The sequence below is a fragment of the Squalius cephalus genome, assembly GCF_949319135.1.
Source record: "Squalius cephalus genome assembly, chromosome: 17".
Taxonomy (NCBI): Eukaryota; Metazoa; Chordata; class Actinopteri; order Cypriniformes; family Leuciscidae; genus Squalius; species Squalius cephalus.
In genome coordinates this window covers 10,124,308-10,150,471 of record NC_137138.1, presented here as the reverse complement: position 1 = coordinate 10,150,471, position 26,164 = coordinate 10,124,308, and the positions used below count along the sequence as shown (strand labels likewise).

The 26,164-nt window shown below is 38.6% G+C and overlaps 2 protein-coding genes across 4 annotated transcripts in view; one reads left to right on the top strand and one right to left on the bottom strand.

The window, feature by feature from the left end:
* The window catches only part of nop56 (NOP56 ribonucleoprotein homolog), a 6,092-nt gene extending 3,194 nt beyond the window's left edge, over window positions 1-2,898 (top strand). The window contains exons 5-8 of the mRNA XM_079847329.1: window positions 12-164; window positions 354-475; window positions 869-1,003; window positions 1,381-2,898. Of these exons, the coding sequence (XP_079703455.1) occupies window positions 12-164; window positions 354-475; window positions 869-1,003; window positions 1,381-1,593 (623 nt within the window). The 3' untranslated portion in view covers window positions 1,594-2,898. The remainder of the gene's footprint in view (window positions 1-11; window positions 165-353; window positions 476-868; window positions 1,004-1,380) is intronic.
* A 285-nt stretch (window positions 2,899-3,183) lies between these two features.
* On the bottom strand, window positions 3,184-25,669 carry ubap2a (ubiquitin associated protein 2a). Of its 3 annotated transcripts, none has more exons than XM_079898204.1 (27): window positions 25,591-25,669; window positions 20,083-20,220; window positions 18,728-18,805; window positions 18,531-18,641; window positions 17,732-17,894; window positions 16,644-16,721; window positions 15,962-16,025; window positions 15,768-15,865; window positions 15,625-15,683; window positions 14,753-14,823; window positions 14,425-14,602; window positions 13,938-14,187; window positions 13,476-13,765; window positions 12,461-12,654; window positions 11,987-12,242; window positions 11,299-11,338; window positions 11,008-11,179; window positions 10,832-10,889; window positions 10,545-10,749; window positions 6,765-6,856; window positions 6,418-6,468; window positions 5,346-5,427; window positions 4,865-5,227; window positions 4,675-4,779; window positions 4,524-4,591; window positions 3,966-4,154; window positions 3,184-3,690 (listed from the first exon to the last, which is right to left on the bottom strand). In XM_079898204.1, exons 2-27 carry the CDS (start codon window positions 20,176-20,178, stop codon window positions 3,595-3,597), a joined length of 3,507 nt encoding a protein of 1,168 aa, XP_079754330.1. In that variant the 5' UTR covers window positions 20,179-20,220; window positions 25,591-25,669; the 3' UTR covers window positions 3,184-3,594. The 3 variants fall into 3 exon arrangements, with proteins under 3 accessions (XP_079754330.1, XP_079754331.1, XP_079754332.1); XM_079898205.1 differs by having other exon boundaries at window positions 6,418-6,465; XM_079898206.1 differs by having other exon boundaries at window positions 15,631-15,683.
* Window positions 25,670-26,164: the final 495 nt, after the last annotated feature.

The window sequence follows — 26,164 nt, the reverse complement described above, 5'->3', positions numbered from 1 at the left end:
TGTCCTGTGAAATAGGGCGCTGAAGACCAAAGGAAACACCCCAAAGTACGGTCTCATTTTCCATTCGACGTTCATTGGACGTGCCGCTGCCAAGAACAAGGGTCGCATCTCACGTTACCTGGCCAACAAGTGCACCATTGCGTCACGCATTGACTGCTTTTCTGGTGAGGATCCCATCTTCCCTCGTTTATTTTGTTACCTCTGCTTGGCTTTTGCTGTGATGCTTCTATTTTTCGTCAACAGTAACCCACCTCAGTGGTTGTTGAAATTGTAATCCTGAGCAGAACTTTTGGCCAAACACATTTTCATTAGTACTTGTTTGTTATCTTGATGTCTTCGTTCTGTTCACACAGAGGTTCCCACATGCGTGTTTGGTGACAAGCTACGTGGTCAAGTAGAAGAACGTCTGTCCTTCTATGAGACCGGTGAAGCCCCACGGAAGAACCTGGATGTCATGAAAGAAGCTGTTGCAGAGGTGACAACTAAACCAAAGCAGTGTTCAGAAACCAGAACAACATAGGCCGATTATTGAATGATAATATCACTAAATAGAACATTTCTTTTTTTTGACGTGGGTTCAATGTTCTGTAGTTTGAATATGACTTGTGCCACTTAAGGCTAGTGAGCTGCCTACGTTTTGTAACTGCTTTTTCATTGCTAATAATGCTTTTAAAGTGCTGATTGTGAATATTTCTCACTATGAATCGTTGTTACTATAGTTTCCTGAAGTGCTGTGAGTGATGATTCTTCTCTCCTGACTCCTACATGGAGGCTTAACTGATTTAATGAGCCTGACACAGCACCGTGAAGTTTAGGTTTTACTAGGCTTGTGCAAATGCAGATACGTGAACATTTTTCTCGCTCGCAGGCTACTGAGGTGACTGCTGAAATCAAGCGCAAACTCGAGAAGAAGGAAAAGAAGAAAAAGAAGCGTGAAAAGAGGAAACTAGAAGCTCTTTCCACAGCAGAAGGAGATGAAGAGAAAGCCAATGGCGATGCTGAGGTACTTGTGAATAACACTTCATCTGTGTCATTTAGCGCAGGGGGTTTAATTTAAATTAAAATAACATTGCAAATTATTCACACAATTTGATTTTAATAAAAATCATAAGATTTGTTTAAATATACCTTAGTTTCAAATATGTTTTTCTTCACTATAGTGCTGAGTATAATTTTAAGCATGTCTATACTGGAGGCTGGACCTTCTCATGGACCTGTCTCATATCTTGTCATGCTAAAGCAAATCTCCTCCGAACCATTGACAGGCCCAACTCTGTGGGTTTGATCACTGAAGTGAGCAGGACATGATCATCTCTGAGCTTGATAATCTGAAGTTTGATGTTTCATACGTGGTGTTAATGACTTCCTTTTGTTCTTCAGGAGAAACCGGATTCCATAAAGAAGAAAAAGAAAAAGAAGCCGGCAGCTGAGGAGAAACCGGAGGTGGAGGAAGAGGTCATGACAAACGGTGGTGAAGCCACGCCTTCTAAGAAAAAGAAGAGGACGATTGACGTCGTGGAGGCGGAGCCTGAGGTGACGGAGGAGGCTGATGTGACGCAGGTGGAGAAGAAAAAGAAGAAAAAGAAAAAGTAGGCAGAGGAGGATGAATAAGCGTGTTCCTTCTGACTGGACTTTTTCACTATTGTACAGGTTTTTTTTTTTTTTTTTTCATTTATGAATGTTGGACTCATGGTCAAGAATTTAAGCTGTTTGAGAGCTGCGCGCAAGAAGAGTGATGCATTGAGCTGTCATGTGTTTCTTTTATACAAACTGCTTTTTCCTGTCATTCTCAAAGCACCTTTCTGAAACCGTTCATTTGTGCCTTGCTCTAATAAAATGACGGCCCTTTGGCATCAGTGAAAAGATTTCGAAGCTTGCCATCTGAATTTCACTTTAAATGTCACATGCTTTTAATTGATGAAAAGGTTTTTCTTCAAGTGTGCTGGTTTGATTATTCATAATCTGATTTGGAGCTGTTTGTAGCAAAGCATATTTTTATAGTTAAACGTACGGATTCATTTACAGATGGAAAATGAACTGATATCATGCATGTGGTGTCTACCTAGCCGTTATCAAGTACTCCATCTATTGATTCATATTATGCATTGCATAAATTACTGGCATTTCAATAAATTAATGTGATTCTGTAACTTCAGCTGTTCCTGTCATGTTAATTACTGTTAGAAGATGACATGGTATTAACAAATAAACACCTTTACAAAGGAGTCAAGTTTATACAGTAGTTAATGTTATGGTTAACATAATTCACTCTTTTTATAGTAGTTATTCTTCAGTAATGTTAAGTTGTACGTTAAAGGGATCGTCCACCCAGAAGTGAAAATTCTGTAATTTACCGGTACTCACTTGTTTCAAACCTGTACACGTTTCCTCTGTTGAACTAAAAAGAAATTTTGAAAGTCTGTAACCCGACAGTTGACTCTAGCCATTGACTTCCATGGTATTTTTTCCCTACTATGGAAGTCAATAGCTACCGTCAACATAAGGATGAGCAAATTATGACAATTAAAATTTTTGGGTGAACTACTCCTTTAAAGCTTACATTTTAAAGAAAATACACTATAGAGCTGATGTATTTACAGAGTTTAATGCACCTTAGAGGTGGCATGAATGTATTTACAATTTCATGTTATGAGATAGTTTATAATTATACAAATGAGTCAGCAATATTAATTAACATGTTGGCTACTTACCATATAATAGGGTCAAAATTGTTACTGCAATATCTTGTTTATTGTATATAAAACGACCTCAAACCTTTGAAGCGTGTACATTTGCGAAAAACGACCCCCATAAACTTGATGTGAATCCAGCATTAGAGAGAGATCGAGAGATGATCTGTCATGGCATATATTTTTAATAAATGAAATATATTCTTATTACTGCTCATGTGTGCTGAAGTACTGGGTGCGTGAAAAATCAGACTGAAACGAGTAAACTGGACAGTTTTATTTTGACAACAAGGGTAAAACCAATGTTAAAATGAAATCTGATCTAAAATGCTACCATTTAGCCAATTTGGTGGGTGGGAGGGATTTCACAAATGATGGGCAGAGGGAACAAAATTAAGAACTGAAATTAAAAATCCCCCTCGATAGAAAAAAAGTTCACAGGTGAAGGGGTGGGAGAGGAGCAAAATACAAAAGTTAAAAAAAGGCTTCACCATCAAGTGATCAAGCTTAGCAGTAATGTACATACATTATCAGGGGTATGTATACAAATAAAAACTCCATGTTAGATCATGATGCCTGCTCTGCTTCAAGTATATTCACTCTTCTGTTATGTTCTCATCACTTCTCTGTCATCATATCCTCTTAACCAGTTAGCAATGAAAAAAAAAAAAAAAAATCCTTCAAAAACAAAATGCAGAAAAACCACATTTCATATTCTACCAATACATATATACTGTATAAATACATACATAAATATACTTTACATACAACAGCCAAAACTTTGAAAAGGGGAGATGAGGATGTAGGAGGAGGATGAGGATGATGGTAGTGTGTACGGGCGTCCCTCTGCTTTGATCGGCGTGTGTCGTCGGGTGCGGGACGGCACCTGTTGTGTGGACTGTGCTCAGTTGCCCCAGTAGGGAGAGCTGCCATAGTTGGACTTGTTGACCTGGGTCTTCTGCTGCATGGCGCTGGACTGGCTTCTCTGGTTTGGCCCACCCTACGTGAACACACACACCAGACCGATGAGCTCACAAGGGTGAAAGGTTACCATGTTGACAACTTTTGTACTTACATCTATAACATCTTAATACTTTGAAGACAGTATACCGAAGTTCTCTGTGACTGAAATTACAGGAAAAGTATAAAATACATTTATTCTTTGTGGTTGATGTACATTTCAATAATATCTCAGACTCTGTATAAGGGGTTTTGTTTGAGATGCATTATTTAATTTCAAAATTTCAGACTTAGTGTGAACAGACAGGGACTGACCTGTCCGTCCTGGGTGAGGTGATGATGGAGCAGCTGTGAGTGCGGCTGCTGGTGTGCCGGCAGAATGTGAAGGAATGGAGCAGGATAACCAGGGGCAGCACCAGGGGTCAAAGGTCCCGTGCCGCCCAGAGCCGAGGGGAGGTTGAAAGGAGGAGGTGTGCCAGCATGGAAACCCTGCTTATCAAACGGCTGCAGGAAAAAAGTACACACACATTATATAACTAATGTTTCTCTCGTTATATACATGCATTTATATTTATAGAAAGGTTTGGGGTCCGTTTTTTTATTTTATTCAGCATTACACTGATCAAAAGTGACTAAAAACATTAATAATGTTCAAAAATATTTCTATTTTAGACTGCTGTTCTTTTTAACTGAAGTGACGCTAAATGAATGGCTACAGGAACAAATTACATTTTAGAATAGAAAACAAGTATTTCTGATCAAATACTTGTAGCCTGGTGAGCAGAAGAGACTTCTTTCATAAACATCTTACCAACCATAAACATTTGAACGGTAGTGTATATGTGTGTGTGAAGCATAAATGAATAAAAGCACCTGTGTTTTATTGTAAACAGTTCCACTGATGTCTGGCACCCCAGAATTGCTAGATGTCACAGAGACAACTGGGACACAAATTGATGCATCATTTTAATTTAGTGGACAGGGTCAGTTTATACAGAAAAACTGCAATGAGGTGTGTTTGTACCTTTCCCTGGGCCAGAGGCAGCAGATTTGGCCTGTGTTTGAGAAGAGTTACTGTAGCCTTTGCTGTACTCAGTTCCTGCTGGGCCTTGCGTCAGGTCATCATACCCTTGAAATGGACAAAAACAATACTTTGACACTCAACGGCACAGAGTATGCATGAGAATGTGTGCATGTGTCTAATCTGCACAAACCTGAGCTGAAGGCGTGCTGGCCGTAGCCGCTGGGCTGCTGGAATGGCGTCGTGGGGTTGCTCAGACCCATGCCATGCTGCTTGGCCGAGCTAGGGGGCACGAACATGGTTGGGCCGTACTGGAATGCGCTGGGCACGCCAGGCACCCCGGGGTAGTAGGGAAGGCCTGTATAGCTGTATCCAGGGGGCAGGGCTGGGTTTAGGAAGGTCTGTTGGGTGTTGTGGTGGCCCTGCGGCTGGGGCTGGTTCTGTCCCTGGCTCTGAGCCTGCGGAGGCTGTGCCGTCTGTGGGCCGTGAGCAGCAGACAGGCTGGCAGAGGGTGCTGGTGAGGCGGATTCACCTCGGCCAAACTTTGTGATGTCACCTGAGTGGAGAAAAAAAACAAAAACAGATACTTTTTATTTCCTGCTTTAATCTACACAGATGTCATGAATCAAAGCTTACAGACCAATAAAAAGCAACTGAATATAGCAATGCGGAACCTGAGTAAGGGTTGTTGGCGAGGCTTCCATCTCTGCCAGACAGCGTAGCAGTCGGCCCTGGGAATGTGATTCCATAGTAATCCTACAGGGATCACAAAAAAGCAGAGATTGCAGAGTGAACATTTGTCTAGTTTGACAATTGATTGTCATTCAAATAATTGTGCTTAGCAAATACATTTTGTTGTTCACATTAAAATGTATTATACATACACAGAGTTATTTACAATGAACTTGAAAAATTAGGCCTACATGATTATAAGGCCATGTAAACAAATACCGATCAGGACAGATTTTATTTTATTTTAATGAATATTTAAATCAACTTTCCATTAATGCTTGAATATTAAATGAATATAATTAGTTGTTTTATAATATGTATATAATAAGAATTTATTATTATTACAATAATTACAAACATATTTGACCTAATTTCTTCACATTACTGGATTGTAATCATTTTAAAATGACCTTACTTGGATGGTTATTTCAAATTGACTGGAATACACTGTGCACAGTGATCATGTTATCTCAAATATATCCCAAATGATGTAATAACTGCAACAAGCCGATTAGTCTTTGGCCTTTTTGAGCTGATAACCACACATGCTTGGCACATTAACAGATGTTAGCTCTTCCGTTGTTTCCCAAAACATTTCTATCTTGTCAATGAGTGAATATCAGCAGTTGTGTTTGTCTAATATCATAGACCTATATTTGCCATTCTACACTCAAGATGTCTAATGCCAGTCAACCAATAGTCAAGAAAATAGAAATTAAGGAAATGTAAAATTGATCTCAACCATTTTGATTTTCCCTTTATTGTCCACAAAAATAAAAAAATAAAATAATATATAATAATGATAATATATAAATATATAATAATAATATAAAAAGAACCAAATAATAAGAAATATCTTGATTTTTAGTTGTTTCAGTTTATTTAAAATAAGACAAAACAACCATTAAAATAATCCAGTCATCTTGAGGCCCTTTGGAAGTGTGTTGAGGCACCCTGGTTGAGAACCACTGCTCTAATGTATTTTAAGAGGGAATTTGATGGTCTCCGACTCACCATTGGTAGTCTGGACTGGAGCATGTGGAGGTCTTCATAGCCATAAATCTGCTGCACAACAAACAACAACTTTCAGCATCTTGCACACTATAGATATTACTGAAATCAATATTATTCACAGGCTCAGAGCTTGTACTGAGTCACATAATGAAATATGGATCACATAAACTCTTTACAAGTCATGCACACAATAACACACCGCTTTACAAAAGTGCATAAAAGCAACACCACTGAATCACCCAACCCAAAACACACACACACAAATCCTGAAATTCCACATACACTACAATACTTCCCAGAGGGGTGAAAGCTGCTCTGTTTTGATTTAAGAGGATGAGTGTTCTTACCGGGTAGGCAGGCAGCAGACCTCCGGGTCCCATGATGTACTGGTTAGGTAGCAGTGGAGGAACCCCCTGAGAGAGATTAGGAGGAGCTTTACCTGCACACAGACAAGGAAGAGTTGTTGGAGAATGAAGATTGTAGATAAGGGACTGAACTAAAATGGAAGCAGGAGTTGCTGATAAGATTTAGGGATGTCACTGAGAGGAAATTCTCACACTGGTATATAAACTTGCGACAAAACCGGTATTACTGATGAGACCAGGGGAGGGGGGGGGGGGGGGTGTTTTGAATGCGCGCTTGTTTTTTTTATTTTTTGCTTTTGAATTTGTGATCACGCATACTCTGTGTATAGGCCTATAATTTGCGGGCATCAAGGAGCCGCTATCTATACGCTGGGTATTGAAATCACTTTTAAATGCACGCACTTTCGCTTTTAAGTTCCCAATCATGCGTACTCTGTGTATTGGGAGCAGCGGTCCTGACCGCACATGATTTTACAAGATGAGATGTTTATCAATGACGCTAAGTATCTGTTACCAAATTCTCCGTCCTGTCAGTCATCTCTCCTTACTCTCTTCGTGTGTTAAGTGATACTGCACTGTGACTCTGCAGCCACTGCTGTACAGAGCAGAACAGACTCTTTCAGTTTATAATTGTAGTGTCCATTGTCCAACTGAACTAAATGGTTTTTATTTGTATAAAATAGCAAAACGACAGTGGCCTAATTAGATTTAAAGCAAATATGAAAATTATAAACACCTTTTCTTGTTTATATATTATACATGCTTGGAACATGTTGACAGAATTATTACACAATTGTCCATAAATTGGCCGTTCCTGATGTATCACAGATTTCACAAAAATATTAAGCAACTGTTTTCAACATTGCTAGTAGTAAGAAATGTTTCTTAAGCACTTGATCAACATATTAAAAAGATTTCCAAAGGATCATGTGACACTGGAGTAATTCCGCTTTGCCATTACAGGAATAAATTACATTTTACACTATATTAAAATAGAAAACAGTTATTTTAATTTGTAGTAATATTTCACAATATTACTGTTTTACTTTATTTTTTATCAAATAAATGACGCCTTGCTGGTAGGGCTGAACGATTAATTGCATTTGCGATAATATCGCGATATGATGAAATGCGATTTTTTTAACCGCAAAGCTGCGATTATAGTCTGGTCACGTGACACGCGAGAGTAAACCAGTCTGTATTGCAGATGAAGCATCAACTTGGCACGCGACACATAGACCTGGCTACAGGAAATAACAGTTTATGTTTAATTTATGTGATATTGTGTTATAGATTCTCTCCAACGATTCTGTATCGATTAAGATAATTTCAGATTTATGTCTGAGCTTAGTTTTAAACACAGATACGTGATGACGCGTGTGCTTTATAAACAACCGTTCTGCTTGCTTCTAAATTCCTCTGTCTCACACACGACACCAACGAGAAATTGACACCTTACGAGAAATAATCTTTAATAAAGTTCGGAAAAGTTGAAGCGAATTACAAGGACATTCGCGGGCTTCATTGCACAAGATATGAGATACGCACAGTCTGCGTGATGTTACTTTTGTAGTGCGCGGTCTCGCCCGCCGGTATTTTACTTACAAATGTTCTACGAAGGAATCATATGTCTTGGAATGCAGTTGGATTATATATTAAAAATATGAAAATCACCGCCAGAAGCTGCTTTCAATTTCAAATACTCACGTGCGCTTTGCGAAGAGCGTTTGAGCATGCGGCTGTGAGCGACTCTGTCTATACGTGGTTAAATGTACTTGCATCTCAAAATGCTTTTATGACGCGAAATTAATGTGACACAGTCAGTTATTAAACAGACAGGACAAACCACATCTTATAATTTCAAAAGAGATGAAAACGTTCAGACAGCCTACTCTTAAATAGGCTACTGAAAGCACTCTTTGTTTATTGCTTGTAATATTTTTTTCCCTCTTTGTTATTTGTTTTGAAGCTATATTTGTTAAAATTATTAACATGTAATTGTATTAATTTAGTTTTTTAATGTGTAATTATTATAAGTAGGCCTACTTATAATTATGTAATTAAATATTTCAAGTTTTATTAATAAGATCAATTAAAGAAAAAAAATGTATTGGCTCATGAGGTGCCTAAAGATTCCCTTCCCTATTTTACAATGATTTATTGCTTGTTTTTGTTGAATAATAGAAAAGATAAAGAGCTTAAAAAATAATCGCATATTAAATCGCAATCGCAATATTGGTAAAAAAAAATCGCAATTAGATTATTTTCCAAAATCGTCCAGCCCTACTTGCTGGGCATAAGACTTCTTGCATAAGACTAGGGGTGTGCCGGTTTCAGAATTGGTGATGACGTGAGTCAAATGTGACGGTTCGTAACATAACCGTCGTCGGGGGGGGTTTGCGACGTTCGTCTGTTATAGGACAACTTAGTTTGAATAAAATTAATATTTGTGTAGTGTTCAATGTTGTTATCAATAGAGATACGCGGATGGGGTATTAGTTCATCCGCAACCGCATCACATAACTCATCATCCACACCAACGTTTTTTGACCAGATTTCAAAGCCGCACCCGCCCGCCATCCGCTGATTGTTTTGGGGTCTATGGACGATGCAATGCTCTGCTGATGCGAGCCGCAAGAAAACCCTTGTCTGTTCTAGAAAGGATGCAGCAAAGATATTTAATGCTAATGTATGAGGCATAGGCCTACGCTGAGTTTCATTCATTTACAATGAGATGCGCTCTAGTTCAACTTCACAATGCAATGCAAGTGAACGCGGCGCATCGGAGCCTCAATGTCACGGTTATATTGTCTCCTATATTTGCTTTTTATTTATTAAATACATGCAATTGGTTGATAAAACATTTATTAAAATTAAGATACAATTTGTACAAAACGAAATTTGCTTTAAAGAAATGCTTTCTACAAAGCAAAACTTAATGAAGTGGTAAAAATCATGTCTGATGATTTACAAAACAAAACTTCATTAAGTGGTAAAAACCATGTCTCCCGATTGCAAATGTTCATTGCTAATGTTTATTATTGCAAATGTTTTTCACTTGTTTAATAAATCTCATAATGATGACACATCACTATATCATAGCTTTTATTTCTATCTCAAATGATTGGCGGTCGGTCAGGGGGTACTTGGCAAATAATCAAATACAGTTGGAAACGACGTAGACCATTAATAACACAGACTGTTAACAATTGTTTTTAATTAGTATTTAAACATTCTCTATGATAAAAAATGTTTGTAAAAAATATTTTAATAACACGGTTTTGGCGGTTATAGAGTTGTAATGACGGTGTTCAACTATAACCGTCGGTCTCACGGTTATATGCTAACCGTCACACCCCTACATAAGACTTCAAAAAAATCTTACTACAAACTTTTTAATGGTAGTGTTTGTACAAAAATCATTAGTTGGACAGAAAATTTCTCCTCAACAAGCCACATGATTTGAGGCATCATTCATGTCTGTAGCAAAACTCATAAGGTGCCTTACACGCCCAACCATGAAAAATTGCTTGGTGATTTTTTCAAATCCCAAGTAAAAGTGCTATTAGTACTTCATAGTACTATTTTATTTAATTAGTGAAGCTTTGTAGAAATAAATTAAGCAATAAGACTTAAAACGACAGCAGAATGTCAACACTCAATGCTCAACATCTAAATGCCACAAATGATGTCATGATACTACATGGTATTGTGATAATTGCTGTGTGATCACAATATCGTGATGCGTGTGTGCTCTCTCACCGCTGGAGGAAGACAGTAGCGGGGCAGCCCTGATACCGGAAAGTGCGCTACCATTGGTGCCATGACCCAAAATTCCAGACCCGTGCAGACTGTTGCCGCCACTCGTAGCACTGTTCACGTTGCCGCTGGACAGAGCGGACACAGGCTGGGAGGAAAATGCCATCGATGAGGGGGCGAGAGAGTTCACGCTGTCCACACTTGTATACTGAGGACACATACACAGAGTTGTTACAGACAGTGGAGGTGGTGAGGAGAGAGTGTGTGTCATTGTATCCTACAGCACTCACTGTAAGTGAAGATGTGGTGCAAAGTGCCGACACAGAGGGATGGCCACTGCTCACATGACTACAGGAAAAACAGGAAGTGTCACAGATATATGTAGCCCACATAACATTTGTCAAAACATGAAATCAAATGTAAATAAATGGGTAATACAAAGAAAATGTATAAACATCTCGCTCACCTGCTGAGGGGAGGTAAGCTGGCAGAGGACAGCTCAGATGCCAGGCTGGGCAGAACCGAGCTGTGTGGTGTAACAGAAGGGGGCAACAGTGAGGATGGGGCAGAGGGGGCAACACTTGTGCTGCTGACCAGAGAAGGAGACTCTTGTTTTGGAGTGGAGGAACTCGATGTGGCTGATGGAGAAGGCATAAAATGTCATATATTACAAAAAATTAAGCAGTTTAAAAAGCGTCAAGTTAAATCTTTAATGCATGACACAGAAAGAAGGGTAAAACTGATGAGTGTGACTTACTGTCTAAAGCAGCAGAGGTCCTCGCACCATTGAAACCGTTCTGTCAGAGATGCAAACAAAGTATACTGAATCAAATCAATATTAGCAGCATAACCTCCTTGATGTACGGTGCACTAAAGAAATAGTGCATCCATGGTACAACATGAGAACATGTGCACAACCGTTGAAAAGTTTGGGGTCACTAAGATTTTTTTGTTTTTGAAAGAAGTCCCTTTTTCTTACCATAGCTGCATTTATTCAATCAAAAATGCAGTATAAACAGTAAAAATGTGAAATATTCCTACAATTTAAAATAACTGTTTTAATATAGTTTAAAATGTAATTTATTCCTGTGATGGCAAAGCTAAATCTTTCAGCATCATCACATGATCCTTCAGAGATCATTCTAATATGCTGATTTGGTGCAAGAAACATTTCTTACTATCAATGTTGAAAACAGTTTCTGATTTCTTTCACGAATAGAAAGTTCAAAATATCAGCATTTATTTGAAATAGAAATCTTTTGTAACATTATAAATATCCATGCATATTTGCTGAATAAAAGTATTCTAAAAAAGAAAATCTTACTAACCCCAAACTTTTAGACGGTAACGTAAATGATGACAATTTTCATTTTTGATTGATGTAGCCCTTTAACTGAGAATAGCTCTGTAGCTGTGAAAACTAAGGTTTCTCTGTGTGCACCTACCGTCACAGGTCCAGAAAGCTCCTTGCTCTGAGAAAAGGTCAGTCTTGAGTGAGGGGCCACACCGCAGTCAAAGCTGTTACCCGCCGATGATGCAGCGGAGGAGGAAGAGGAAGATGAGGAGGACGAGGGGGCTGTCACAGAGCTGGGGGTGGTGTGGGAGGGGGCGAGGCTGGGGAGAGGTACCGAGGGAGAGGGGTAGATGCTGTCAGAAGAGGCCAGAGGCAGCAGCAAAGGGACCGGACTGGTCAGAGATTCACTGCAGGGGAGATCATGGGAAACATATTAGCATGCAGAATGGAGAGTTTTAAAGCTAAAGACAGCACACTGGTTTGAAAGACATGCGTTGAGAGATTTAGGAAAATCAGCAATACATGAAGTCCACTGCTCAAAGAAGAAGAAAAAGCACTTAAATTCAATTTAGACAACAGTGAGACCATTTTGTCTTCATTATGGCCATTTCTCCCACTGACTGACCTGATTGGTTTAGAGTAAAGGCTGCTCTGTGACTGAGGAACCACTGCAGCCTCCCTTATGGGTTCACTGTTGCAGTTCTCCGACTGGCCGAAGTCTGGCAGGGCAGATTCTGAACCAAAGTCCAGGGCACCAAACTGCACATTTAGACCGGACACATCTGCTGACCCGGGCATCTCTACCGCTGATGCAGGAATCTGGATGTGTACAAACACATGTAAATATGTATATCAGCATATACTGAAAAAAACTTCAACGAAAACAAAAAAGCTATGTAACAGTTAGAGGTAAATGTTGTAAAACCATTCTAAAAGGACGCATTAAATTGATCAAAACTGAAGTTTCCACTTTTTTCTACAATAATAATAAATGTTTCTTGATCACCAAATCAGAATATTAGAATGATTTCTGAAGAATCATTTGACACTGAAGACTGGAGTAATGATGCTGATAATCAGGAATAAATTACATTTTAAAATATATGAAAATAAAAAAACCTGTTGTTTTAAATTGTAATATTTCACAATATAACTGATTTTACTGTATTCCTGATCAAATAAATGCAGCCTTGGTGAGCACTTTTTGACTTTTCAAAAATGTTAATCTTACCGACCCAAATTTTTTAAACGGTAATGCTGTTTACAGGAGTAAACACATATGCAAAAGAAAAAATGTAAGAACATTTTCAACAAATTCAAAATGGACTATCTAATTTCCTAAACCATGCTTGAGCAATTCATCTGTGTATTTTCTTCTTCATAACTTGCTCCCCCCTCCATTCTGGTAACACCCAGTTTTTACGATTTAATAAATTCCAGATGGATAAAAACAAGCCCCACCCTATACTCTTTTTGTCTGAAAATCCCACTGAACCCAGAAATAAGCCAGATTATATAAGCAAAATAGGTTGGGACGGCCATTTTATGAATGTTCATCTACAAACTGTACCAGGTAATAGAGAGCTCACCAAGAGATCTTACAAAGCATTCCACCTCGATGTTTTTTAAATCTCAGTCACCTTGGAAGTGGGAGGTATCCGTCGCTTTTGGGTCTTTATCTGCCGCTGCTGTGTGCTGCTGCCCTGAGACTCGGCAGCCTGTGAGGGGGCCATTGAGGGCCCGTCACGGTGCTGTGATGGTTCCGGCGCTTTCGGAAAGGCTTCCAGTGTTCCCGAGGCAGGCGAAGGGGCACTCAGTGGGGGAGGGCTGGGCTGCCTGGCTAGAGGCCCCGTGTGGGTCAGGGAGCCCTGCTGTCGCTGGGCAAGTTGGCTTAGCACCAAAGATGGCTCTGGCTGCATCTGAAACTCCCCTACAGGGCAAACAATACAGAAAAAGCCCATTCACACTTAGTCACGTGTGACTAAATAAGAAAAAAAGTCTGATTTGGAATGAATAGGTTAATAGTGTTAATGCATAGCTACGTGTTTGCAAGTATGACCAAGTTTGTGTTTCCGGGCCAGTAAAGCAATTATAAAACTCACGACTGAATTGGGACGGGAGTGAAGCAGAGCTCTGTGTTCCAGGAGGTTTTATGTCCCAAGAAGAGGAGGGCACTGAAATCCCTGTCCCCACCAGCCCCCCTACAGGAGTGCAGTTGGTCCCTGTGCTGGAGGGCGGGGAGGTAAGCTGCCCAAGACCAGGCCCCTTCAGCTGTTCCAGTATTTGCTGCCCGGCCGTCTGCCCGAGTTTTGGACCACCAAGCTCTCCAAAACCAGAACCCAAAACAGAGGACTGGGAAATGACGCAAAGGAAAGGTGCCATTAGGAAATCCATCCAGATCTCGCTGTTTCAGCACTAATGGTATTGCACAATACACTCAGTCTTTTAAATTACTAGCTGGAAAATAAACACCTGAAAATGGATAAAGTTTCTGAAAAGGTCCTATAAGCACCCTGCCAGCCATTGCCATTCATTCTCTAGGAAAACATTTGTGTAAGTGCTGTAAATCATGGCTGTGGATTGTCTCACCAGAGTGGCGTGTGTGTAGCTGTTGGAGCCAGAAGATGTGCCTCCGTTTCGAGCAGGCTGGTGGTGGGAGTTGGTGAAGACCAGACTGTGGCCGAGCCCCTGAGAGGAGCCCACGGCCTTCAGACCCCCCGCCTCTTCTCGATCCACAGGCTTCTGCAGCAGAGACGACAGATCCAGACTACAACAAACACACAATACAGTCAGTGAAATAAACAAGACGTTACATTCACAATGCAATGCTATGATTGGAATTAAAATAGATTTCCTAAAATTTGTCTTTGCTGAACTCAAACACATGAAAACAGAACCCCAGCTTTGACTTTATTACCTCTGGCCAGGTGTGATGTGGTTCTCAGTTGGAGGTGCACAAGAGGATGTGAACACTTTGGTCTCAGAGAGCTTTAGAGATCAAAATGTGCCAGTTAGTGCTTTTATTTTTATATCAAAATATAGTATATGACTATAGCGTTCAAATATGAGGGAGAGATATAAAATATATGAAATAGTATATAAAAACTATAATGTATAATCAGGGGTGCACATAACTGGTGCTCACGTGTGGTAAAAATAAACGACGCGCAGCAGAAAACATGGAAGGAAGCGCTTTTGAGTACCAACATTTTGGGCCAAAATGTTGGTACTCAAAAGCGCTTCCTTCCATGTTTTCTGCTGCGCGTCGTTTATTTTTACCACACGTGAGCACCAGTTATGTGCACCCCTGTGTATAATAATTATATTACAATTCAATAAAAAAATAAAAAAAAAATAAATAAAAAAAATAATAATAATATATATATATATATATATATATATATATATATATATATATATATATATATATATATATCTCTCTTATAATATATGATATATATATCTTATACATATATCTATAATATATGAAAAGAGATTATGCAGATGTACAAAATATAAACATTAAATGTATAATTATATATTAAAGAATTATAACTATAAATATATGATAATAATAATAATACGTTGGTAATAATTATAATTGTACATAAAAAACAGATACAGTGTAATTAGTGATTATAAATAATTTGTATTATTCATATATAGTCTACATAATATGATTCTTTAATATTTCTGGCCAACACATATACCATGTCTTTTCAGGCTTATTCATTTCAAGCTCTGTAAATCCCATAATTCATAGGAGGTTAATTATAGAGCATGACTCACACTCACATCTTCACTCCAGTCTTCAGCTGCCCACTCGTCCAGAGTATTCTGCCATGGCACTGAATGTGTCAAAGAGAGAAAGAGAGACGAGAGTGGGCCAAAGGATTGTGAAAAGTTATGTGCAACAGAGGCGAGTCTCTCACCTGTCCCATCTGTAGTGTCGTTGGCCCCCGTCTCCCAGACATCAGCGTGCGAGTTTGATGTCCCACTGTCTGTGGTGTAGTCTGCAGGGTTAAAGGTCCTGCAGGAGGATACACAGAGTGTGAGAATGGGTTTTAGTGGCTGTATGATAATGAAAATTGATTATAGGTTTAAATAACATTTGAGTGATACTAACCCCATCCCCTGTGCTGTAAACCTGCTGGTAACTGGAGCCCGACCTCTGCCTCTACCTCCAGACACTGTAAATAAATAAATAAAACCTCATAAGCACTTATAAAAACTCAAGCACTAGGGATGGGTCAGGATGGTCAAACACCCCAATTGTCCAACAGCTCGATTTATTTTCTTAGAGTTTCATCTTTAAGGCATTTAGCACTTCAAATGAGGAAACGCAACTTCTCAGAGGTTTTAATGCACTGCTGACAGTCTATAGCTACTATAACTGTCAGGGGGATAAAACCCACAAAAAACCCAGGAGAAATGTATCCCCTTTAAAGCACCACCACAGACATCAAAGCACTGCTCTCAACAATAAAGACTTCAAATCACCTGCTGGAAGTAACATTCTTATCTCAGTGTTTTATGAGGACCATGGTCAATTTGGTGTAACAAAAGGTTTGGTGGATTTATTTGTTGAATATGTGTCAGTGACCCTCTACTGAAGAGCTATATACACAAATCTCTAAAAACAAAACATGTCCGATCGGTGCCGGGTGGTTATGAGACTAATTATACAAGGCTTCCCTAATAGAGAAAACCCGACTAATTGAATTTGAATTTGTAAACGTAGATTTGCACATCCCTAGTAAGCACAATTGATGTGAATGATATGATGTTTATACTGTGTGTGGGCTCACCTCTGCCTCTTCCCCTGCGGCCACGGTCAGCACCTCTCTCAACAGGAGCAGGCTCCACACCATTCTCCTCTGTCCTTGCTATACAGATAAACAAAATGAGATCACATATGAGCCTTTTAAAATTTAAAACCTACTCCACACAATCAAACTGTAAAAAAAAAAAAAAAAAAAAAAAAAAAACCCAAGTACAAAAGTTGTTGTTGCACAATCACTATTCCCTTTGAATCTGATGCCAATTTTCGTTTTATTATTAATGGGGTGGGGGGGGGGGGTCTTGATTCCAGAATGAATTGTTGCCATCCACACAATTAAATAACAATTAATAGGCATACTATAACTATAACCACAGCGCAAATAAGAAAAAATGTCACAAGCAGGCAGAGGTGGTGGCATTGCCATCCGTTTTCAAAATTGCACCTAAATATTGTCTAAATATTGCTGTTGGATACACTTATCCACTTTATGCGCTCTCTCTGATCGAATATACCTATACCAGGTGTAAATGCCCTCCAAAACAGACTGCAATCCAATCACCACAAAGGTGGTCTGAGACGCAGTGTAAATGTGTCTGGTTGTTGAAGCCAGATATGTACATTTTACTCCTCCTAAAATGGCAAAAACAAAGGTGTGAGAGCGTGTTATACTGGCTCCCGATAGCCAGATGTGACACATACAGCCAGATATATACTGCTACTCGCATCGCCACAGATATGGCCCACCTAAGATGAGTTGCCTCTTCAGCAAGTCGACACACATATAGCCACAAATTAAACCGAAATTTCGGCATCGCATCCTGAAGCTCAACACAGTCATCTTCATTAAAAGTAGTGAGACTAAATTATCATACCAGTGCTGATGCCGCTCCTATTTCTCCTATTTGATCAGCTGCTTTTGTTGATGTGAACTGAATGTGTATATAATGCTGGAATTGAAGATCGGATTTTTATTTGTTTTGCGAACACAGTGTAAATGAACAATTTTAACAAGCGGATTGCTATCCGATCAGTAAGAACGCATTAAGAGAGAAGTGTAAATAGGCCCTAAACAGCTATGTAAAAAAAACAAGGAAACCTCATCAACACACTCACCTGGCTTGTTGCGACTGGTCCCTCTGCCACGGCGACTCGCTCCTCCACGACCCCTGCTGCTTTCCCTCTCTTTCTTCTCCCTGTTCTCCTTGTTCTCCTTACTCTCAGTGGAGGTGCCATCCTTCCCAAGACTCTTCTTTTTCCCCACCGTTTCCCAAGAGGTCTGCAAGTAATAAAATTTCTACTAGTCAGAACAAACAAAAAGTAAAAGAAGATAATTGTTCAGCAGATGTTAGGTGTCAATGAAGTGCCATTTACATAACCGATTTAAATACAGGTTTGCTAATCATCACTGTTGAATCCTCATTACTGATGAAGGACATTTGGGAGCTTGTATTTTGACACAGTGGTGGAGGCAGAGGTCTGTTATGACACAGGATTACCTTCTGATCAACACTACAGAAGTGACCCACTTTCTATTTTTGAGTTTCATTCCCAGAAATAATTCAAACAAATCCTAGTCTATAAGAAGAGGCCTCTCAAATTTCACCACAAAAGTCACAGACTCTTTATCTCTGAAATAGATTAGCATCAATCACACATGAATATGGGCATTACGTGCTGTTATATGTTCGTTAAGCTAAAAAAAAGAAAGAAAAAAAAACATGCAGAAAAATAATAAAGCCCAGCTTGACAAATCATCATTTTGCATTTTAAAGCCCAGCCACAAAACAGCTGACAGTAGCAACAACATTTTCAATAAAACCAGTTTTACTTCGCTTTTTTGAATAACTCACGCGTTTTAGTGCCTACTAAGTAGTCTAAGATCACATGTGCATCTGTTAGATGGAATTCTTACAGCATCAGAGGTTCCCTCAAGCAGGAAGTTGATGGCTCTGTTGACATCCTCGTTGCAGTCATGGAGAGCAACCATGCAATCGTCTTGGTTCTTCCCTGTGACCTCTATGAGCTATGAGCAAATATGTTCATCACTGGGGTTATCAGAGGATTTTACTTTGATTTAACTTTACTTTGATGGAAGAGAGCTTCTTATACCTGTTTCACTTTATCCTCAAAATCTGCATCGTTCTTGTCATAGATCATCTGAGCCAGTCGGATCTGTTCGGCTGTAGCCTGCAATCGGAAGCACAAGTTATCAGAATGAATCTTTTTTAAAAAATAAATAAAAGGGAATTGAATGAGCAGACCAGGACATGTCAAGTGGAGATAAACATGGGCCACTGAAAGCAGAGGTGGACAAAGTACATAACATCCTTACTTGAGTGAAAGTACAGATACTACTGGTCAAATATTACTCCGTTACAAGTAAAAGTTGTAAAGACCAATTTTTACTTAAGTAAAAGCACAGAAGTACTTGTTTTTAAAAGTACTTAAGTATCAAAAGTAAATGTCAATGCATTGTTTTATTATTGTTGTGTGTAATACTTACAGTACCTTATGTAAGCCTCTGAATCTATGCCTGCCTACCCTCATATCATATGTTCCCTCAAATAGTGCCCTATTTAAAGTTTTTTGGCTTTTAGTATGAATATGTTAACCTTACTGTTATCTATAAGCTAGTGTGCTCCAAAACACTGAAAAAATTTGCATTTAGAAGACCAAACCCAACGTTGAAAATGAAAATCAGGTTGATGTCAGAATCCAACGTTGGACAGACGTTGTATTGTGGTTGAAAACGAAAATCGGGTTAAAGTAAAGTAAAACGAAAAAGTAAAGTACAGATACTCAAAAAGTGTACTTAAGTACAGTACTCAAGTAAATGTACTTTGTTACTGTCCACCTCTGACTGAAACTATGTTTGGCTACTACCCTACTGTGCAGTACATACTGTAAAAGTATGCATATTACAACAATAAACATTTCAAATAGTAGTACATTTTTTCATCAAGACCTCAGCACATTGCATGTTTCATTTAGCAGTTATCATCTCTGAAATAAAAATGTAGAAATTTAATCTAGTGAAAAATGTGTTGACTTTCAGTAGTGTAATTAAATAGCAACTGACTAATCAATTAGGGATGACGACTAGATTGTTAAATTCATCCACTTTAAAGCCAAAACACATTTGTCTTGCTGTTTTTTGAGCATCCTAGCATAAGCACTGTGTGAAGATGTCACTTTAAAACAGTTCAACTTAGTTGTTAGTTTAAAGGTGCGGCTTAAAACCCCAGCCATCCGTTTCCCTTTGTGCTCCATCTAGCTGTTATTTTTTAATGAAAGAGTGTCTTGTGAAAATCCCCCTAAGGAAACTGGAAGGTCTAGCATATTGCATTCTGGGATACATTCCAGCAGAGTATGGTCATACTATATACTGCAGAAATAGTAAGAGCAGCATGGTAGTATGTTATTCCTAACATAGCATATGTTTCAATATGTTGTTGTCCACTCACCTGAAGCTGTTTCTGTGGCTGTGTGGTCTGTGTGGTAGTGGGCAGCGCTTTGTCCCGAGTGCCCCGGGCTCGTTCGATGCCCACCGAGGTCATCATATACAGTATATACAAAACAATGTATGTACAAAACAGAAAAATCTAGAAGAAAAACAAGGCCAAAAACAAGAAGTGGTTATTATTCAGAAAACACTTCCATGTCCTAGTTTCTAGTCCAAATATTTGCAGACACGAGATGAGGTTTTGTTCAAGCGAGCTAGCTGACGTTTTCTGCAGATCTTCCCTTCAGTGTCCCGCGCAGTGTTGGAGCAAACGCACAGGGGCCGTATCGGATTTCCTTTCTCCTAAACCCAGTTGGGCAAGATTGAGCAATACTCTGACCGCCAGAAACCCTTGTAGAAAAAACAATCAAGCTTATCCGAGCCCCGCTGAAATGAAGACCACGCCACAGCCCACACTGGTGTCCGCTAACACTTCGCAACTATCCTGTAGTGTCCTTCTAAAACGCTCACACTCCGATCACATCACATAGCCATTCCTTATGCATACAAAACAATAACTTGGTCTTCTGGCATGAGGACATTAATGTTTATTACCTAAATCCTTGAATCTACACTGAAGCATGTATTGGTGATCTAAAAATCTAGCTATTTCACAGAAGAAATGTTTACATTACAGAAATTTTCTTTTTAAGGTGCCAGACTGACAGTCTTGCTCGTAAGTGACCCGTTTCATTAACCACGAAAAGCACATTGACACAACAACTTAAAACGTTGAAACAAGGTAATTTAAAGGGATGGCTCACCTTAAAATGAAAATTCTGTCATCATTGTTTCAAAACCTGTAAGATTTTCCATCTTTAATTATTTTCTTTGCCATGCTGGCATATAAGCTGTCCATTTAGAAGAAAAAAAAGCATCATAAAATTAGTACGATTAATGCTCTATATTACAAGTCTTCTCAGTCCATACAATAGTTCTGTGTGAGAAAAAGGTTAATATTCACAATTAAATCCAGGGCTAGATGCTAAGGATTTTTCTACTGGGCCAATCAGGATAGTGGTTCAGATTTTTACTTGCCCTATCAATACTTTCACTGGTCCAGTCACAAAAAAAGTGAACATTTTTGTGTTACTGTTTTCAACCTTGTAGTCTAATAAATAAGGTTCTGACGACGCCAACATTTTAGACACAAGTGAAATTTCAAAGTTCTAGCCTAAATAAAAATTATTAAACAAGAATCAGCTATAACCATAGACTGTAAAAAAAGAATATGGACGTAGTGTCCATGACTTCACCCGTAGGTTTCTGAAGAGCATTTTTGAAGCCCAAAGTGGAGCCGGCCGTCGCCATCTTGGCAGCGCGTCACTCCCGGATAAACGAAAATGGGCAAAAAGGCGAGATTAGCTGGCTAACAGACAGCAGACAAAGTGCTAAATATATATTTTTTTCAGCTGTAAAGTTGGGCATTGACTCTCTTTTGGAGCCTGTCTCTAGCAGCCAGTCCATGAATTGCAGTTTAAGTCCCGTCCGTGTTGGATTCAAGTGAGAGACCGGAAGGTTAACGCTTGGTTTATTTAATTTGCATCTTTGTTCTATTGTGTTTATTTGATTATTTTTCTTATTTTATTACAGACTGACAGTTTACTTGACTTTGTAATGTTCTTGCATTTCACGTAAACATTTTGGTGAGTAAAATAAAAAATGTAGGCTACTAGCCAATGGCAACTCGAGCTATAGTGTGTCCGTAGAGAGTTGATGTTTTTCTCTAATTTAAAAAATCAATAGATGTGTATGGTAACTACGGGGCTATGTAAAATACATCTGGAAAGTGGCAACTAACTGTTGAAATCGACATCAGGGCACTTGTGAGATATCGTTATATGATAATATCATTACATCGCCCAGCCCTAATGGATAGGAAGTAGATTTTTAATGGATTATAATTTATAATTTGGTCTGTTTTCACACAAAGCAATCATATGGCTTCGACACACTTGGAATATAGGGCACAAGTACAGTAGAGTTTTTATGATACTTTTAAAGTGATTTTTGGAGGGTACTGAAGCTGGATAGCCACTGTCCTCTTTCTCTATCAATGCAAGGAAAAGAGCGGATGTAGGGTAAGTGTACCTATTAAGCCCACCAAAGTCTAGGTTTTTTTCATAGATACTGACATAGTTTATAAGAAAAATCATTTGTTAAAATGCAATATTTATCTCTCATTTGAAAATGTATTAATTAGTTGATGTACATTTTACAATATAAAATTAAGATAATTAAGGAATAAAGTCTGGCATGGGCTTAATTGGTACTTTGGCACCATTTAAGCCCGCATGTGTCCCAAATAAGCCCACATCATCATTGATTCACAAAATATAAAAATTAATTGATTTTAAGGAAGTAAAACATCAATATATTTATTCAGTGACAGGGAAGTATAACAAAAAATCCTTTTGCTAATGTTTGATTAGAGCCCTGGGTGGGATGGGTAGGTGTTAGTGGCCGGTGGTCTGGAGCCTTAAGTCGGCTTGACTGGAGTTGTAGCTGGAGTCAAGCTGGAAGTTTGACCGGGTGTATCTCGGGAGCCAAGCCGAGTTGGGGCTCCAGACTCTGGGGTTTCGGGGGGGTCTCCTAGTGGGCCCCCTACGGCTTGGCTCCCGAATTATGCCCGGTTATACATAAGGGGCCTTTAGGACAAAATGGGCTCTATCTCATTTGAATGAATGTGTGTAATTTGTAGGCCTATATAGTTGTAAATTAAGGTAGTAAGTAAGGTAAGGTTAAAAGGTTACTAAGGTAAAAGCACACAAAGAAATTGTATCATTAAACACTTTCAGAAAATGTATCAATGTTTGCAATTAGAGGGATTCCTCACTGAAACACATAAGGTGGGCTTAAATGCTTCCACAGTGAGTAATGGTGAAAAAAGAATGTTTTTCTTTCAAAATGTAAGATATGTTTACAAATGCATGAAGCTTAAATATTCTGTGGACTAAGTATCATAGTAATTTTCATTGTGCCCACATTGAGAAATGTTTAGTTTTTTTCCTTCAAGGTTAGATTGTGCTGGCTATAGTTTGCATGCGTTTTGTGGCACTGTACCATTTAAGCCCATCTTTAAAAAAAGTTAATTTATGAAAATAATCTTAAAACAATTTATGATGTATTTATTTGTAAATTAATGTAAAATGAATCACAAAACATTTATTGTTTGCAGTTCACATGCTTAATTCTTGCCATCTGTAATGCAGTCTAACCTTTCTGTAAGGCTAATGGTTTGACCAAGAGATTAGCTTTAAACGCAAGCTAATAAAACTCATCTTTCCATTTAAAGGAAAATTATATAAAATGATAAATTACTATTTGTTCATACACAAATAACAATACATTTATCTCTTATTTGTCATAATACCAATGTAGTTACCAAAGAAATGGCTGAAAATTGCCAAATGTGATTGGTATGCAATACAAAATGCCAGGGAAGTAACAAATCACTGGATTGGTTAAAATAATGAGCAGCATAAAATATTATTTTCTCTTTTTTTAATTTGACTTCAGAGTTGAAAAGGGGACATGGGCTTAATGGGTACACTTAACCTATGCTACATTTCTGCTTTTGTGTTCCAAAGAAATCCGTCAAATGGGTTTGGAATGACATGGGTAAGTGACAGGATTTTCATTTTTGGATGAGCTATTCCTGAAAAACCTTCTTAGATGATTTTCCACCAAATTAAAAACTCCACTTGTGAGACTACAGTACATTAGATTCTTCACTTCCATGAAACTAAAGACTAAAACATCAGCAAGAATCACTGCTCACACAGAAGACAAGGCAACACACATAACATCTGTGATGGATACAGTGGGCTTTTCTTGGCTGCTAGACGAGATCTTATTGTGCATGTTTAATGCTTCTACGCAGTCACACAGAAAATGTCCGACAACAACGTTCCAGCTAGATTCTGACATATAGAGATCACCAGATAATATCCGGCAAAAATTCCCAGCTTGCAGAATACATACACTAATAAAGATCTTGCTGGGGTGAAACTGGCTGTGCAAGCGCTGCTGGTCACCAACCATTTAATGATGACAGCGAGCAAAACAACCCACAAAAGTGATTCCACCAGCTGACAATGGTCTCATGTGGGGACATTTCTGAGATCGTTACAAAATGGAAAAACAAAGCCTTTCTCTTGGTCAGCAGACCACCCATAGTGTCTTCGAATTCACAGATATTCTGTGTATAAAGCACATTTAGAAATGCAGATAAATAAGCCAAAAAAACTCAGAAATTTCATGAATTATGAATAGGTAGCTAATGGAATAATTAGTGATCCTTAACTAAACAGAAATGATTATGAAGATTAAAATTTACATTAAAAAAAGAATGGGGCAAATGAGATGGGGAGATTTAATGAATGACTTTGACAACATTCACCCAAAATGCACCGAAATGTAGGAAAACAGAAAATGTGAATTTTGAAATAGCAAAGTTAGCAGAAGATTTTTATTTTTTAGCTTTTACATAAGAATAATACCACTTCTGCTAACTGATCAAATGAGCATATTAGTGAGTTATTATGGCCAATGTCAATAATCTCAAAATGGCCAAATATCAGCCAAATAATTGGTTTATCACTAAAACAGACAACTTTGTTTGGGTTTTTCAGTTTCGAACAGTAATAAAATCTATAAAATTAGCAACTACTGACAAATTGCAATAAACATTCGTAATCAAAGCAAAATACGTGATGGCTGCTCGCTCACATTAGAAAACTTTAAACAAACGACCATAATCAAAGCACATGCACAGATGACTTTGTTTGCTTTCTGAGTTTCTATAACCATGTTCCATATACCCCCCCCCCCCCCCAAAAAAAAAACTACATGCATAAACATAACAAGGTTAAAAATATATATATGTGACGGCTCAAACAAAGGGAATTTAGACCCAGGACCAGCATCCTAGTTTAACTTTACAGATTCATTAGAGATGTTCGGGTGGATTTAAGTTACATATGGCATATTTTTGACCCCATGAATGTGCAAAAACTGAGTTTGTGAGGAGCATAAGCGCATACAGTCTCTGCTCTCCTTTGTCCATGATCTCTAATGTCATTTCCTCTCTCCAATTGTTGTAGCTTAGCTGGCTAACTCACGACCGCCCGGCGTCCTTGTTCATAACATTTAAACCCTTATGAGCATTTACACACCAAGATGTATATCAATATGACGTTTTTAATGTAAGAAAAACTGGCTTATTGGTGATACGGGCTTGTTGTGAAGGGATATTTGAGGAAAACGGTCTCACAACAGAGCTACAGCCGAATAAGCTAAACTGAGGAAAAACAAAGCCATACAAAAGGCAACATAACCTCGAAAAACAGTCAGCGATGGATTAAAACAGATGAGCGACAAAGAAATGGAAATATTAATTACGTAACATCGGATATATAAATACCAGTTAAAGAGTCTGAAAGAGAGATTTGTTTTTTTTATTTATTACCTGCTAACACGCTTCACTCAGCCAGCAGCAGACTCCGTCACGTGACCGTCACCGCTGCTGCCGATTCTCTCCATGCAGATCCTACAGGCGCGCTCCCGCACCAGCAGGCACATTCACAAGTGCGCGCACACGTACACAACAACTTATACAAACAACACAATTTAACCTCTTAACAATGTACATGTAATGAATTAAAATGCAAATCATATATTGTATAACATCTTAAAGAATCATTCTCTGCCATTGTTTACTCGCCATTTCTCACTACTCCATTTCTGAAAGGATAGCCTATTCTTTATGCTTCTGGAGTTTAAAATAAAAGTTGTCTATTCTCTCTATTCTCTATTCATCTACTGAATGATGCTTTATTGTATCGAGTGATTGTACATGTATATTGCTGTTCCCTACAGATCATAATCGTGAACGAGCATTCTGTCACGCCACTGTTTATAGTCAAAACCTATGGTCACAATACGATTTGCGCCCCCAGCGGTCAAATGAATCACTACAGTGCAGTGTTCCTCACAAAATGGATAAAAAACCATTATAATATATATATAGTGAAAATATAATT

Bases quoted from the DNA above. Each gene is read 5' to 3' on its own strand.
- ubap2a (XM_079898204.1), bottom strand. From the start codon at position 20,178: ATGATGACCTCGGTGGGCATCGAACGAGCCCGGGGCACTCGGGACAAA. The intron at 14,188-14,424 runs GTGAGACAATCC...GTCATTTCCCAG, and splicing joins GCTACACACACGCCACTCTG to TCCTCTGTTTTGGGTTCTGG. The intron at 11,180-11,298 runs GTAAGTCACACT...CTTCTCCATCAG, and splicing joins GACCTCTGCTGCTTTAGACA to CCACATCGAGTTCCTCCACT.